At 37.8% G+C, this 14,950-nt stretch overlaps 1 protein-coding gene across 3 annotated transcripts in view; it reads right to left on the bottom strand.

Annotated features, from left to right (window-relative positions):
- Positions 1-14,950, bottom strand: part of RBL1 (RB transcriptional corepressor like 1) — an 80,985-nt gene that overhangs the window by 17,790 nt on the left and 48,245 nt on the right. For all 3 annotated transcript variants that reach the window (XM_082361928.1, XM_082361929.1, XM_082361930.1), the window contains 3 exons: positions 7,329-7,505; positions 3,170-3,241; positions 1,191-1,281 (listed from right to left, as the gene is read on the bottom strand). In XM_082361928.1, coding sequence (XP_082218054.1) covers positions 1,191-1,281; positions 3,170-3,241; positions 7,329-7,505 — 340 coding nt within the window. The remainder of the gene's footprint in view (positions 1-1,190; positions 1,282-3,169; positions 3,242-7,328; positions 7,506-14,950) is intronic.

Genomic DNA, 14,950 nt, shown 5'->3' with positions numbered 1-14,950 from the left:
TTCAGTTACCTCAAACTTTATCATCAAACTTATCAAATTCTGTCTTGAACTTCACTGCTCCTTGTATCCCAAATACTCTCGCCAGCAGTTACTTTGTTTCTCATAGAACACACAGTTTCACAGCTAACCTGATGCCTGGTTTTGCAAGGACAGAAAAACCACCCAGGACAGGTGAGCAACATGTATAACAAAAATAGGAAGGTGTTTTTTTTTTGTATTTTGTCAGGTTTACTTCCTAATGTACTTCTTCTCATTGCCTTGAAAAGGCTCAGGGACAATTTATCTATGTAAAAAGAACTGAGTTTGGCCTGTGTAACCTTAGATGGGATCAGATTCTAGGACATTATTATTAAATAATTTTTTTTGTTAAGATCTTAAAAGTTCAGATCCCAGTAGATACCATAATGATCATGGATATTTGGGTAATTAAAAAAAAATGTCTTTGACCCAGTCAATTTTCTCTAAGAATTTACCCTAAGGATGTGGACCAAAGATCAACCTACAATGATGTTCCTCACAAAGCTGTGTATAATTGGAAACAACCTAAAAGTCCCACACGGTGAAATTAAATAAATTACAGTACTTATATACACATGTACACATATATATACATTAAGTAATGGAAAGTGAGACAAGGAAAAGAAGACAGATGAGACAAGGAAAAGAGATGGGCTGAAAAGGCATTTTTACAACTTATCAACATATGAATACTGAACATTTGATTCTTCTTTCTTTAAAAAAAATTACTAGTGCCTGAAGTCTTAGCATGATGGTAGTAACAAGGTGGCGACCTTGCTTTTGCTGATGGTGGCAGAATACCTATACACTTATTAATGAACAGGACATTTCCTTAATGTTCTCCACAGGCAGATCACTGACAGCTATCTTACTTTCCCTGTCATTCAGATTTATTTTTGAATTCTATTGTCTTTTATGAGTTTTTATTAATGTGTATAAGTATACTAGAAAACTTCTAAAACACAATTAACATGGGATAAATTAATGGTTTCAATACACAACCTCTGTGGAGGGAGGTACCTGACCCATACTTATCTCAAAGTCATTTGCTTCTTCCTAACACATATGCATTATCCACCCCACCTACACAATTAACTCCAGGACATCCACCGTATTATATACAATGTAACCAATAGTGTACTACATATAGAATCTTAAATTGGGCAACTTACCACAATCTGTCATTTCAAAATCACCATTCAGGTTTTTACTGTATGTCACTACTTCTCTTGGAATACTTTTCAACAGTACACTTCTGTAAACCTATATAGATCAGAGGGGACAAAAAGGACTGCTGAGTCACAAAGAGGCACAGGTTAAGCAAAACCAAAATAAGGACAAGATATCAAGCCAATTAAAAAGTATTTGTCTGTATGGGTGATAATCAAGGGCAAGATGTTAGTAGCCTTTGGGAAATGCAGATTATGGCAAACATCTTAGAAGAGGGGATACTGAAGCAGAGCTTACCACCTGAAATATAGCCACTGCAGAAGGTTACAAAATAGAAGAATCAAGTAAGGAGCAACTAAACACTGATGAGCAGATTTTGCCAAATAAAAGCAACTTAAAAGATATGAACCTATTCCTTCTTCTTTTTAATTTCTTACATGAGACTCATTTGATCTCACTGGGGCTTGTTTTCCTGCTCCCATCCCATGCCCATCTCCTTTCAGATGGCCACATGAAAATCTGTTCCCCTCCCTGCCCCTAAACTGTTTTTAACCTCCAAGGTAGCTGAAAGGAATGATCCATTCCTCCTCATCCTATGGATATTGGTATTGAGAGAATATTTAGGAAGCTGTGGCTTAAACCATTTTTGACCCATATTAACTTCACCTTAATGATCTTAAGGGATACTCTGAACCTCTCTAAGCTCTGTTCCTAAGGGATTTTTCTGAAGAGGCCTGGAAACCAGGCCTCTTCCACCCTGTCACAGGATGTAAGAAATGCCTATACTTGGCTCTTCTAATATCTCTATATTGCTAGCAGTGTATTTGGGGCTTAAGTAAAGAAGTGAAACTATCTGTGGGGCTCTCATAGAAGGGGGTATGGCTACTAGTACTGGGACCAGGGATATCTGAGCTACCACGTCTCTCTTTTTGTCTAAGGTGGCAGATCACTGGGCCAGAGAAGAGGCCATTATGCTCCTTTAGAGCAGAGCAATCAGGTTCTTGAATGACCAAGGCCTTAAGGTAACCTAATCCTGTGTTCTTCAGCTACAATAATAACAATAATACAGAGCTAACAGTTATTAAATGCTTACTATGTGCCAGGTCACTATGCTAACATTTTATATTTCCATGACTGAAAGGTTGTACAGAATTCTCACCAGGGCTATTATATCAGAAATGCCTGATATCTATTCAAAGATGCAAACATTAAGATTCTTATCAGATGGAAAAAGAAGCTAGACTTAAGTTAATATATCCTCAAATTTCACTGGATTTAAACATCATCAGAGAATCAAGTCTTATACAATTAAGGAATATTATTATTATAAATATTTTTCATTAGTGAAAAATGTCCCCACTCAAATAAATGAACAAGTGGAATAAGAGAACGTGTGAGAAGTATATGCATATATAATATATAGGGACTTCCTTGGTGGCACAGTGGTTAAGAATCCGCCTGCCAATGCAGGGGAAATGGGTTTGATCCTTGGTCCGGGAAGATCCCACATGCCGTGGAGCAACTAAGCCTGTGCGCCACAACTACTAAGCCTGTGCGCTAGAGCCCGTGAGCCAACTACTGAGCCTGTGTGCCACAACTACTGAAGCCCATGTGCCTAGAGCCTGTGCTCCGCAACAAGAGAAGCCACCGCAATGAGAAGCCTGCGCACCACAACGAAGAGTAGCCCTCACTCGCCGCAACTAGAGAAAGCCCGTGTGTAGCAATGATGACCTAATGCAGCCATAAATAAATAATAAATAAATAAATAAACAAATAAATAATATAGATTAGTCAGAAACAGCAAGATTTTTGGCTTCCACTGAAACTGTTTTTTAATTAAAGCTGTCTCGAGTTTAACGGTGTCCATTAAACCAAAAAATCTATAGTAAAACTAGAAAAGAAGTTTACCTTTTACATGACTTGTCAGCAGAGAAATAGTACAAATCTATTTTGGGACAGGAGGAAAAATAATGTAACTCACATGACTATTAGCTTGAGGCTGATTCCTATAACTTTTCATTATTTCTTGAAAAGTTCTTTCTTCTTTTGTTACCTAAGGAAAATAAGAACTGCATTTATCAATTGTTTTTGAAAGAAAAATGGCTCTGAACAAAAACCTCAATTACAGGTTGGCATTGAGAGCAGTCTTGCAGAAAGCCATTAACCCCAGGCCACTCAATAACTAAAATCCACTACCATTTATGACTTTTACTACCTTAAAAGTTCAGGCTTTGTGGCCTGTGGGGACTCAGCTAATAGTTTCATTAATCAAAAGCACTAAGATTGCTATGGTATAACTACCAAAAATGCATTTCTTTATAAAAAAGAATGATATAAGAAAACTCAGATCTGCTGAATCCCCTGCAGTCTCCAGTTGTATTAGTTTTTAAGTACTTATTTAAAATTAACCACATACTAAAGGATAGAAAATGTCTTGTGATTCACAATAAGACAGAGGTTATTATAGGATTGGCTTTTAATAGTTCAGAACAGACTGTAGGGTTTTAACACTTAGAAAAGTCACAGTGGTGGCCAAAAGAAAGAAAATAAATTAGTGATCCATAAAGGAATCCCTTCTAGTCTATTTATTATCACAGAGTTTACTTAAATTACTCTTTTTTTCTCCTTCACTGTCCATTAGCACTAAACCTGTTCTCCATAATGATGTTCTCCACAGAAATGGCAAAGCCTGAGCTATGGTAGTTTTCAAAAAAACACAAATGATTAGTTAAAACGGCAGACAGCAGAAGCAAGAAGAACTACAATCCTGCAGCCTGCAGAATGGAAACCGCAATCACAGGAACTTAGACAAAGTGAAACGGCAGAGGAATATGTCCCAGATAAAGGAACAAGATAAAACCCCAGAAGAACAGCTATAAGTGAAGTGGAGACAGGCAACCTTCCGGAAAAAGAATTCAGAAAAATGATAGTGAAGATGATCCAGGATCTCAGAAAAAGAACAGAGGCAAGGATAGAGAAGATGCAAGAAATGTTTAACAAAGACCTAGAAGAATTAAAGAACAAAGAAACAGAGATGAACAATACAATATCTGAAATGAAAAATACACTAGAAGGAATCAATAGCAGAATAACTGAGGCAGAAGATCGGATAAGTGACCTGGAAGACCGAATGGTATAAATCACTGCCGTGGAACAGAATAAAGAAAAAAGAATGAAGAGAAATGAAGACAGTCAAAGAGACCTCTGGGAAAACATTAAATGCATCAACATTAACATTATAGGGGTCCCGGAAGGAGAAGAGAGACAGAAAGGACCTGAGAAAATATTTGAAGAGATAACAGCTGAAAACCTCCCTAACATGGGAAAGGAAACAGTCACCCAAGTCCAGGAAGGGCAGAGAGTCCCAGGCAGGATAAACCCAAGGAAGAACACACCAAGACACAGAGTAATCAAACTGACAAAAATTAAAGAAAAAATACTAAAAGCAACAAGAGAAAAACGACAAATAACATACAAGGGAACTTCCATAAGGTTATCAGTTGACTTCTCAGCAGAAACTCTGCAGGCCAGAAGGCAGTGGCATGATGTATTTAAAGTGATGAAAGGGAAGAAACTACAACCAAGAATACTCTAACCAGCAAGGCTCTTGTTCAGATTTGATGGAGAAATCAAAAGCTTTACAGATAAGCAAAAGCTAAGAGAATTCAGCACCACCCGACCAGCTTTGCAACAAATGCTGAAGGAACTTCTCTAAGCAGAAAAGAAAAGGCTACAACTAGAAACAAGAAACTTACGAATGGAAAAGCTCACCAGGAAAGGCAAACATACAGTAAAGGTAGGAAATCATCCACACGCTAATATGATATCAAAACCAGCAATTACGAGAAGGGGAGAACACAAATGCAGGATATTGGAAATGCATTTGAAATTAAGAGGCCAGCAACTTAAAACAATCTTGTTTATATATAGATTGCTATATCAAATCCTCATGGTAACCCCAAATCGAAAATCTACAATAAATACACATACAAAAAAGAAAAAGGAATTGAAACACAACACTAAAGTTAGTCATCAAATCACAAGAGAAGAGAACAAAAGAGGAAGGGAACAAGAAAAAATGTTTCGTAACTTTATGTCTCTTGATTTTTTGTATTTTCCAGCTGTTTTTTCGTTTCCTCAGCTCTATATTCTAACCCATTGAGTTTTTTGGGTTGGACTTTGGTTTCCATTACAAGTTTCATTCAGTTCTTTTTGACATCTTTTGGGTCCTTTTTAAAGTGACTTGGCCTTTGTTCATAAAAAGAATTTTCCTTTATACATTGAATCATTTTAAACATATAATTGCATAATTTGAGATCAATAATTCCATTACCTGAAATTTTTGAATATCTAACCTGCTCTAAATTTTATCTGTTGACATACTCACATTGGCTTATTTCCTTGATTGTTTTATAATTTTGGATTTTTTAGTTCTGTTTTAATAAGGATTTAATTTGTGTGAATACTGAATGGCTTCAGGGTTGAGTGTTTCATACCTCAAAGTAGTTTTCTTCTGCTGGGAACCCCAGTGATATTATTAGCTCTGGGACAACTTTTGGTTTTGTTGTTGCTGTTATTGTTACTGTTTTGACTTTGGAGATTTTTTTTTGGCCGTGCCGCGTGTCTCGTGGGATCTTGGTTCCCTGACCGGGGATTGAACCTGCGCCCTCGGCAGTGAAAGCGCAGAGTCCTAACCCTAGAGATTCTTGGAATGGTAAAATAAATGGTGTGGTTTTAAAAGTGGAAAGAGTGATACCAATATAAAGGATTATTAGTATGGATGCCAATGTAGAATGTGACTATAAAAGGGGAGTAACTACGTGGTCATTTTTGTGCTGTATGTTATTTAGTTGTTGTGGAATAAATGTATAAAAATCGTAACCACAGAAGGAAATATTTTTAACTCTCTGTAAGTTATAAACCCAAGGCTGCTTTTTAGGGTTTTGGTATCCTTAAGAGAAATAATAAAAATAGTAACAGCTTAAAAAAAAGATTAGTTAATAACATTTATTAATACCTGTTTTGTATAGAGATTTTAAAGAGGTAATGTGAGAAGGAAGTCACAAAGGAGTTTGAAAACATGTCCTCTGCCTCAAAAAGCTGAAAAATTAGGTTGTAACATGTACATCTGCTAGGACTGGTAGTGTGGCCAATATGATCAAGACCAAAGTTACAGATGATTGTTTCAGACATATTAGAATTTTTAAAAACAAGTAAGATATGCCATTTTATGACTTAAAACATATTGTAGCAACTAGAAAGTAGAATGCTCTTCTGAGGCAACAGAATAAATCACTGGAAAGCAATATAGTATAGAAGCTACTTTATACCAGATTCTGAATCAGGAGAACATAGGTTGTCACTTATTGTGTAACTTTGGCCAAGTTACTTTCAGCCCTGGGCCTCAGTTACTCACCTAAAATGTAACGATCATTTTACTTTAAAGTGCAAGATTAGAGGTATCACGGGGTGACGGTGGAAATGGTTCTCCATTAATAGTGTGGAGAACCATTTTACTACAAATGGTCTCTAAGATCTTTTCCAATTTTTTTTACAACCAGTGAATTCTTACGAAGCGAGAAGGCTGATTATTATGAAAGTAAATGAAGGACTTCCCTGGTGGCACAGTGGTTAAGAATCCGCCTCCCAATGCAGGGAACACGGGTTTGATCCCTGGTCCAGGAAGATCCCACATACCACGGAGCAATTAAGCCATGAGCCACAACTACTGCGCATGCGCTCTAGAGCCCACAAGCCGCAACTACTGAGCCCGCGTGCCGCAACTACTGAAGCCTGCACGCCTAGAGCCTGTGCTCCGCAACAAGAGAAGTCACCGCAATGAGAAGGCTGTGCACCGCAAGGAAGAGTAGCCCCCGCTCTCTGCAACTAGAGAAAGCCCGCACACAGCGACGAAGACCCAACACAGCCAAAAATAATAAATAAATAAAATAAATAAATTTATAAAATAAAAAAAAAAAGAAAGTAATGAAGAGTCTATAGAAATAGATACAGTAGCTGGAATTTACCACTGTTGGCTTATAGCACTTAAGGCAAACTAACAATCAAGCGCAACAGATTTTCACCTCAGGCTTCAAATACAGGTAACTACGGCAAAGCGCTTCCCCCAACTTATACATTACCTTTGCCATGATGTAAAAGGCACAAAGGAGGAGCTGATCCAAATGTCTGTCTTTCATCAGATCAGGGCAGTGAACTAAAGTGAATTCAAAACATGTCCATATCTTCCTTCTTAACTCATTTGAAACATCCAGTTTTAAACATAAATCACGTAAGCGTACACTTGCCAAATGATAGACCTAAGATGAAAGATAGCACATTGATGCAAAAAAACAAGTAAATAATTTCTCAAATTTATGTCTTACCAGGAACATGGGCTTTTAGGCCAAGATTAATAAACACCTAAGGCTGCTGATACATTAAATTACATAAAATTTTTATTTTATAGTACTAATTCACTGCTATGGCAAAAGAAAATATATTAAAACAAAATTCTCTTTGGAAAACTACCTTAAACATTTTTTTGGTAAAGATGTTATATGCTATTATTCTATGCTGTCAACTATGTAAAGTGAGAAATACTAAAATTAAATGGTTTGATTTACCAGCATCATGATCATTATGAATACATAATTTTTCAAGTGTTCAGAAGTCGCTCTCTTTTTTTGGTTCAGGTAAAATGACCAGAAAGCCTAAAATGTCACATAATACACTAAAATGTTTGACTCCAAAAATGAGTCAGAAAGCAAAATCATTTAAAAATTTCCCCAATAGTCTACATTGTTTTTATGAGCACATGAAAGGAATGTTAAGTAAATGAGATACCAGATTTTGTTGTTGTTGTTGTTTATTGAGGTATAACTGACATACAACATTATATTAGTTTCAGGTGTACAACATGATTCGACGTTTGTATATGTTGTGAAAAGATCACCACAATAAGTCTAGTTAATATCCACACAGTTAACAGAATTTTTTTTTTCTGTGATGAGAACTTTTAAGATCTAGTCTCTTAGCAACTGTAATATGGAATACAGCATTACTAACTATAGTCACCATGCTATACATTATATCCCCATGATTTATTTATTTTATAACTTGAAGTCTGTACCTTTTGACTCCCTTCATCCATTTCACCCACCTCCTCGCCCCCTGGAAACCACTAACCTGTTCTCTGTATTTATGAGCTTGTTTTTGATTTTTAGATTCCACATATAAATATCATATAGTATTGTCCTTCTCAGTCAAGTTGTTGTTTTTAAGTATGTCAGAGTAAATTCAGTTCAATGCCTTCAACCTTTCATATATAGAGTTTTTATATGAACTGATACTAATGCAAATGCCCCAAAGGTCCTGATATATTCTAAAATGATTTCTGATCATCCAAAAAGCATTATGTTTTATCATCTTAAGAACTGGTAATCCTACTGTGATATTCCTAAACTAGACTATTCTGTGTGAACTAAGTCTTTAAATCTAAATGTTCAGGGTAAAAAAAATGAAAAAGAGTAAGGCATTCTTTATAGCAAAGTATCTTTTGAGAGGGAAAAAAATCCACAAACTAAAGCTGAAAGATGAACTTTAGCCATCCAATACACTAATCTGATAGAAAGAGAGATAAGGGTTGACTCCAAAGCCACCAGTGATTCATTTTATAACAAACTCATTTTCTGCATCCCAACCCTTTGTTTCTGGTCTTGTTGGCCAAGAGATAAACAGGAACCACTGGGGTCAGAGCAGTGGGAAAGATGCTGGAACTTTACATTCATGATAGGAGAAGATAACAGATGCAGTCCTATGTAGAAGGATTAAGAAATATGTCATTAAGTAATACTTGTGGGGCTTCCCTCGTGGCGCACTGGTTGGGAGTCCGCCTGCCAATGCAGGTGACATCGGTTTGGGCCCTGGTCCGGGAGGATCCCACGTGCCACGGAGCAGCAAAGCCCGTGTGCCCAACTGCTGAGCCTGCACTCTGGAGCCCGCGAGCCACAACTACTGAGCTCGTGCTCTGCAGCAGGCCAGGCCACCGCAATGAGAGGCCCACGCACTGTGGCGAGGAGTCGCCCCCACTCGCTGCAACTGGAGAAAAGCCCACGTGCAACAATGAGGGCCCAACGCAGCCAAAAATAAATAAATAAATTTTTTAAAAAAAGTAATACTTGTTAAGTATCTTTTACAAAGCTAATCCAATGCCTTAAAGGTACACATACTCTGGAAGGCTTCTAACAAAAAATTCACAGTAAATTCTACTCAGGCATAGGATATCAGCATCACACTGAGTTCAGCATGGATAACATCTGCAATTTACTCAAGAAATGGTTATTTTGAACTCATTATAGATATGGACGTTTCAATTCCCTTTTAGGGTAAAATTTTTCTAGCTTCTAAGTAGGCTATAATTAAAAAGAAAAGGACAAGCTAGATTCTGAAATAAATTCAGAACTAAAAATTCATAAATAAAGCCTTATTTTTGTCAATCTTAGATTCATTATCAAAGGCAGCAATTTGTCATTTTGAAAATTAAAAATAGGGAATGAATGGGGAAAATACTACATTTGGAGCTCTGTTTTTAAAACAGGCCTTAGGCACAAGATGTAGGCAGGAGTGGAGATGGTGGGACAGAGTAGAGAAGGCAGTGGGAGGTGGAAAAAAGGGCAAGTGTCTCAAGAATTATTCTAAGAAAGACTAGATAGAGGAAATAAATTTGCATGAAGAGATAATTTGAAAAAACAAACATGAATTTCTTAAAAATTTTAAGCCTTAAACCCTAATCATAATGCTAGAAAGAAACAAAAAACAGTGCCTTTTTTTTCATTTACAGTTTTTCAGAGTGGGCTAGATAGCCACTAGTTATAGGGTAGACTGGAGAGGTATCTTCCAATTCTGGGATTTATTTTAGAGAAGCGGCATGTTTGGTCACAAATATCTGATTAACATGTCTATCTTATCAGAAGCTTTATGGTGCTTATAAAAGCTAGGCAGGATAAGCTGAAATTATTTCTATGTTAAATCTTTGTATTAATACTAAAATAATTTAGGCATTATAATGAGAACTGGTCAATTCGTAAAAGGTAAAAAACTAGATTTATGATAAAAATTAGGTAGACTCCCAGCAGTATCCCACCAATCTTAATAATGAATCTTCAGTAACTTAAACTTATCCATAAGATCCAATGTACCTGTCCCACAATAAACTCCATTCTAAAGCAATATAACACAATGGAGTTCCTGTAAATTCCACAGGATGGCCAACTGCTTAATCAAAGTTATGTAAAACAAGCTGGCAGGAAATGGAATTAAAACTCTATGAGCCTGAGTCCAAACATAGCTCATCAAGATCATAATGTTCTTTTAGAATGTCAAATATGTTTTTAAAAAAGGCTAAAGGTACATTACCTGATACTAAAGCTAAACAGAGACACTCTAAGAAGAGAAAACTACAGACCAATATCTATTATATTGATGTGAAAATCCTCCACAAAACCCTAGCAACTGAATGGAACATAATACACTAAAAGGGTTATACACCATGACCAAGTAGGAGTTATTCATGGAATGAAAGGATAGTTTAACATATGAAAATCTATCAGTGTAATACACTACATTAACAGAATGAAGGGAAAAATGATATAATCATCTCAAAATTTGATGCAGAAAAAAAGCATTTGACAAAATTCAATACCCTTTTGTTACAAACTAGGAATAGACAGAAACTACTTCAACATAATAAATACCATATATGAAAAATCCATAGCTAAGATCACACTCAAAGTAAAACAATGACAGCTTTTCCTCTAAGATCAGGAACAAGACAAAGATGCCCAATTTCAGTACTTCTATTCAACACCATACTAGAAGTTCTAGCCAGAGCAATTAGGCAAGAAAAAGAAATAAAAGGCATTCAAATTAGAAAAGTAGTAAAACCATCTCTGTTTGCAGACGACATGACTTTATGTGTAGGAAACCCAAAAACCCTGGAGTCCATAAAAAATGTTAGAACTAATAAATGAATACAGCAAAGTTGCAGGATACAAAATCAACACACAAAAATCACTTTTATTCCTATACCATTAACAATGCACAATCCAAAAATGAAATTAAGAAAATGATTCCATTTACAATAGCATGAAAAAGAATAAAATACTTGGGAATAAACTCAACCAAGGAGGCAAAAATTTGTACACTGAAAACTGCAAAGCATTGCTCAAAGAAATTAAAGAAAACATAAATAAATGGAAAGACATACTATGTTCATGGACTGGAAGACTTACTATTGTTAAGATGTCAACACTACTCCAAGCAATCTACAGATTCAATATAATCCATATTAAAATCCCAAAGTTTTTTTTTTTTTTTGCAGAAATAGAAAAAAGTCCATCCTAAAACTCATATGGAATGTCAAGGGACTCTGAATAGTCAAAATAATCTTGAAAAAGAAGAACAAAGTTGGACGTCTCACATTTTCTGATTTCAAACCTTACTACAAAGTTACACTAATCAAAACTGTGGTACTGGCATGAAGAGACCAATGAACAGAATACAGAGCCCAGAAATAAACCCTCACATATATAGTGATGAGTAACCTGACAAGGGTGTCAAGACCATTCAATGGAGAAAGGCAGTCTTGTCAACAAGACTTACTGAGAAAACTGGATATCCACATGCAAAAGAATGAAACTGGGTCCTTACCTTATACCATATATAAAAATTAACTCAAAATGGATCAAAGACCTAAATGTAATTGCTAAAACTATAAAAATCCTACAAGAAAACATAGGGGAAAAGCTTCATGACACTGGAATGTGCAATGATTTCTCGGATATGACACCAAAAAGAACAAGACAACAAAACAAAACATAGATAAATTAGACTTCATCAAATTAAAAAACTTCTGTGTGTCAAAAGACACTAATATATAACATAGTGAAAAGGCAACCCATGGAATGGGAGAAGATATTTGCAAATCATGTATCTGATAAGGAATTAATATCCCGACAATATAAAGAACTTCTACAACTCACCAATAAAAAACTCAAAAAATGGGCAAAGGACTTGAATAGACATTTCTCTGAGGAAGGTAGAAGGATTGCCAATAAGCCCATGAAAAGATGCTCAATATCACTAATCATCAGGGAAACGTGAATCAAAACTACAGTAAGGAGATAGCTTCAAGATGGTGGAGGAGTAAGACATGGAGATCACCTTCCTCCCCACAGATACATCAGAAATACATCTACATGAGGAACAGCTCCTACAGAACACCTACTGAACGCTGGCAGAAGACCTCAGACTTCCCAAAAGGCAAGAAACTCCCCACGTACCTGGGTAGGGCAAAAGAAAAAAGAAAAAACAGAGACAAAAGAATAGGGATGGGACCTGCACCTCTGGGAGGGAGCTGTGAAGGAGGAAAAGTTTCCACACACTAGGAAGCCCCTTCACTGGCAGAGATGGCAGGTGGGAAGCTTTGGAGCCACAGAGGAGAGCGCAGCCACAGGGGTGCAAAGGGCAAAGCGGAGAGATTCCCGCATAGAGGATCAGTGCCGACCAGCACTCACCAGCCTGAGAGGCCTGTCTGCTCACCTGCCGGGGCGGGTGGGGGCGGGGAGCTGAGGCTCGGGCTTTGGAGGTCAGATCCCAGGGAGAGGACTGGGGTTAGCTGCGTGAACACAGCCTGAAGGCAGCTAGTCAGCCACAGCTACCCGGGAGGGAGTCCAGGAAAAAGTTTGGAACTGCCTAAGAGGCAAGAGACCATTGTTTCAGGGTGTGCGAGGAGAGGGGATTCAGAGCACTGTCTAAACGAGCTCCAGAGATGAGCACGGGCCGCGGCTATCAGCGTGGACCCCAGAGACGGGCATGAAACGCTAAGGTTGCTGCTGCAGCCACCAAGAAGCCTGTGTGCAAGCACAGGTCACTATTCACACCTCCTCTCCCGGGAGCCTGTGCAGCCCGCCACTGCCAGGGTCCCGTGATCCAGGAACAACTTCCCCAGGAGAACACACATTGTGCCCAGGCTGTTGCAACATTATGCTGGCCTCTGCCACCCCAGGCTTACCCCGCATTCCATACCGCTCCCTCCCCCTGGCCTGAGGGTGCCAGAGCCCCCTAATCAGCTGTTACTTTAACCCCGTTCTGTCTGGGAGGGAAATAGATGCCCTCAGGCGACCTACACGCAGAAGTGGGGCCAAATCCAAAGCTGAACCCCAGAAGCTGTGCGAACAAAGAAGAGAAAGGGAAATCTCTCCCAGCAGCCTCAGGAGCAGTGGATTAAATCTCCACAATCAAACTGATGTACCCTGCATCTGTGGAATACCTGAATAGACAATGAATCATCCCAAAATTGAGGCAGTGGACTTTGGGAGCAACTATAGACTTGGGGTTTGCTTTCAGCATCTAATTTGTTTCTGGTTTTATGTTTATCTTAGTTTAGTATTTAGAACTTATTATCACTGGTAGATTTGTTTATTGATTTGGTTGCTCTCTTCCTTTTTTTATATATATATATTTTTCCTTTTTCTCCTTTTGCGAGTGTGTATGTGCATGCTTCTTTATGTGATTTTTGTCTGTATAGCTTTGCTTTTACCATTTGTCCTAGGGTTCTGTCTGTCTTTTTTTTTTTTTTTTTACTATAATTTTTAGCACTTGTTATCATTGTGGATTTGTTTTTTGGTTTGGTGGCTCGCTTCTTTCTTTCTCTTTTCTTTTTTTACTTTCTAATTTTTTTATTTATAATAATATATTTTTTATTTTTCATTTTTATAACTTTATTTTATTTCTCTTTCTTTCTTTCTTTTTTTCTCCCTTTTCTTCTGAGCCATTTGGCTGACAGGGCCTTGGTGCTCCAGCTGGGTGTCCTGCCTGAGCCTCTGAGGTGGGAGAGCCAAGTTCAGGACAGTGGTCCACCAGAGACCTCCCAGTCCCACATAATATCAAATGGCGAAAGCTCTCTCAGAGATCTCCATCTCAATGTGAAGACCCAGCTCCACTCAATGACCAGCAAGCTACAGTGATGGATACCCTATGCCAAACAACTAGCAAGACAGGAACACAACCCCATCCATTAGCAGAGAGGCTGCCTAAAATCATAATAAGGTCACAGACACCCCAAAGTACACCACTGGATGTGGTCCAGCTCACCAGAAAGACAAGATCCAGCCTCATCCACCAGAACACAGGCACCGGTCCCCTCCACTAGAAAGCCTACACAACCCACTGAAGCAACCTTACCCACTGGGGAGCAGACACCAAAAACAACGAGGACTATGAACCTGCAGCCTGCGAAAAGGAGACCCCAAACACAGTAAGTTAAGCAAAATGAGAAGACAGAGAAATACACAGCAGATGAAGGAACAAGGTAAAAACCCACCAGACCAAACAAATGAAGAGGAAACAGGCAGTCCACCGCAAAAAAAATTCAGAGTAATGATAGTACAGATGATCCAAAATCTTGGAAACAGAATGGAGAAAATACAAGAAAGGTTTAACAAGGACCTAAAAGAACTAAAGAGCAAACAAACAATGATGAACAACACAATAAATGAAATTAAAAATTCTCTAGAAGGAATCAATAGCAGAATAACTGAGGTAGAAGAACAGATAAGTGACCTGGAAGATAAAATAGTGGAAATAACTACCACAGAGCAGAATAAAGAAAAAAGAATGAAAAAAATTAAGGACAATCTCAGAGACCTCTGGGACAACACTAAATGCACCAACATTCAAATTATAGGGGTCCCAGAAGAAGAAG

Source organism: Balaenoptera borealis (assembly GCF_965194805.1).
Source record: "Balaenoptera borealis genome assembly, chromosome: 16".
Classification (NCBI taxonomy): Eukaryota; Metazoa; Chordata; class Mammalia; order Artiodactyla; family Balaenopteridae; genus Balaenoptera; species Balaenoptera borealis.
The sequence above is the reverse complement of the archived record's forward strand: the minus strand, read 5'-3'. Positions and strand labels throughout refer to the sequence as shown.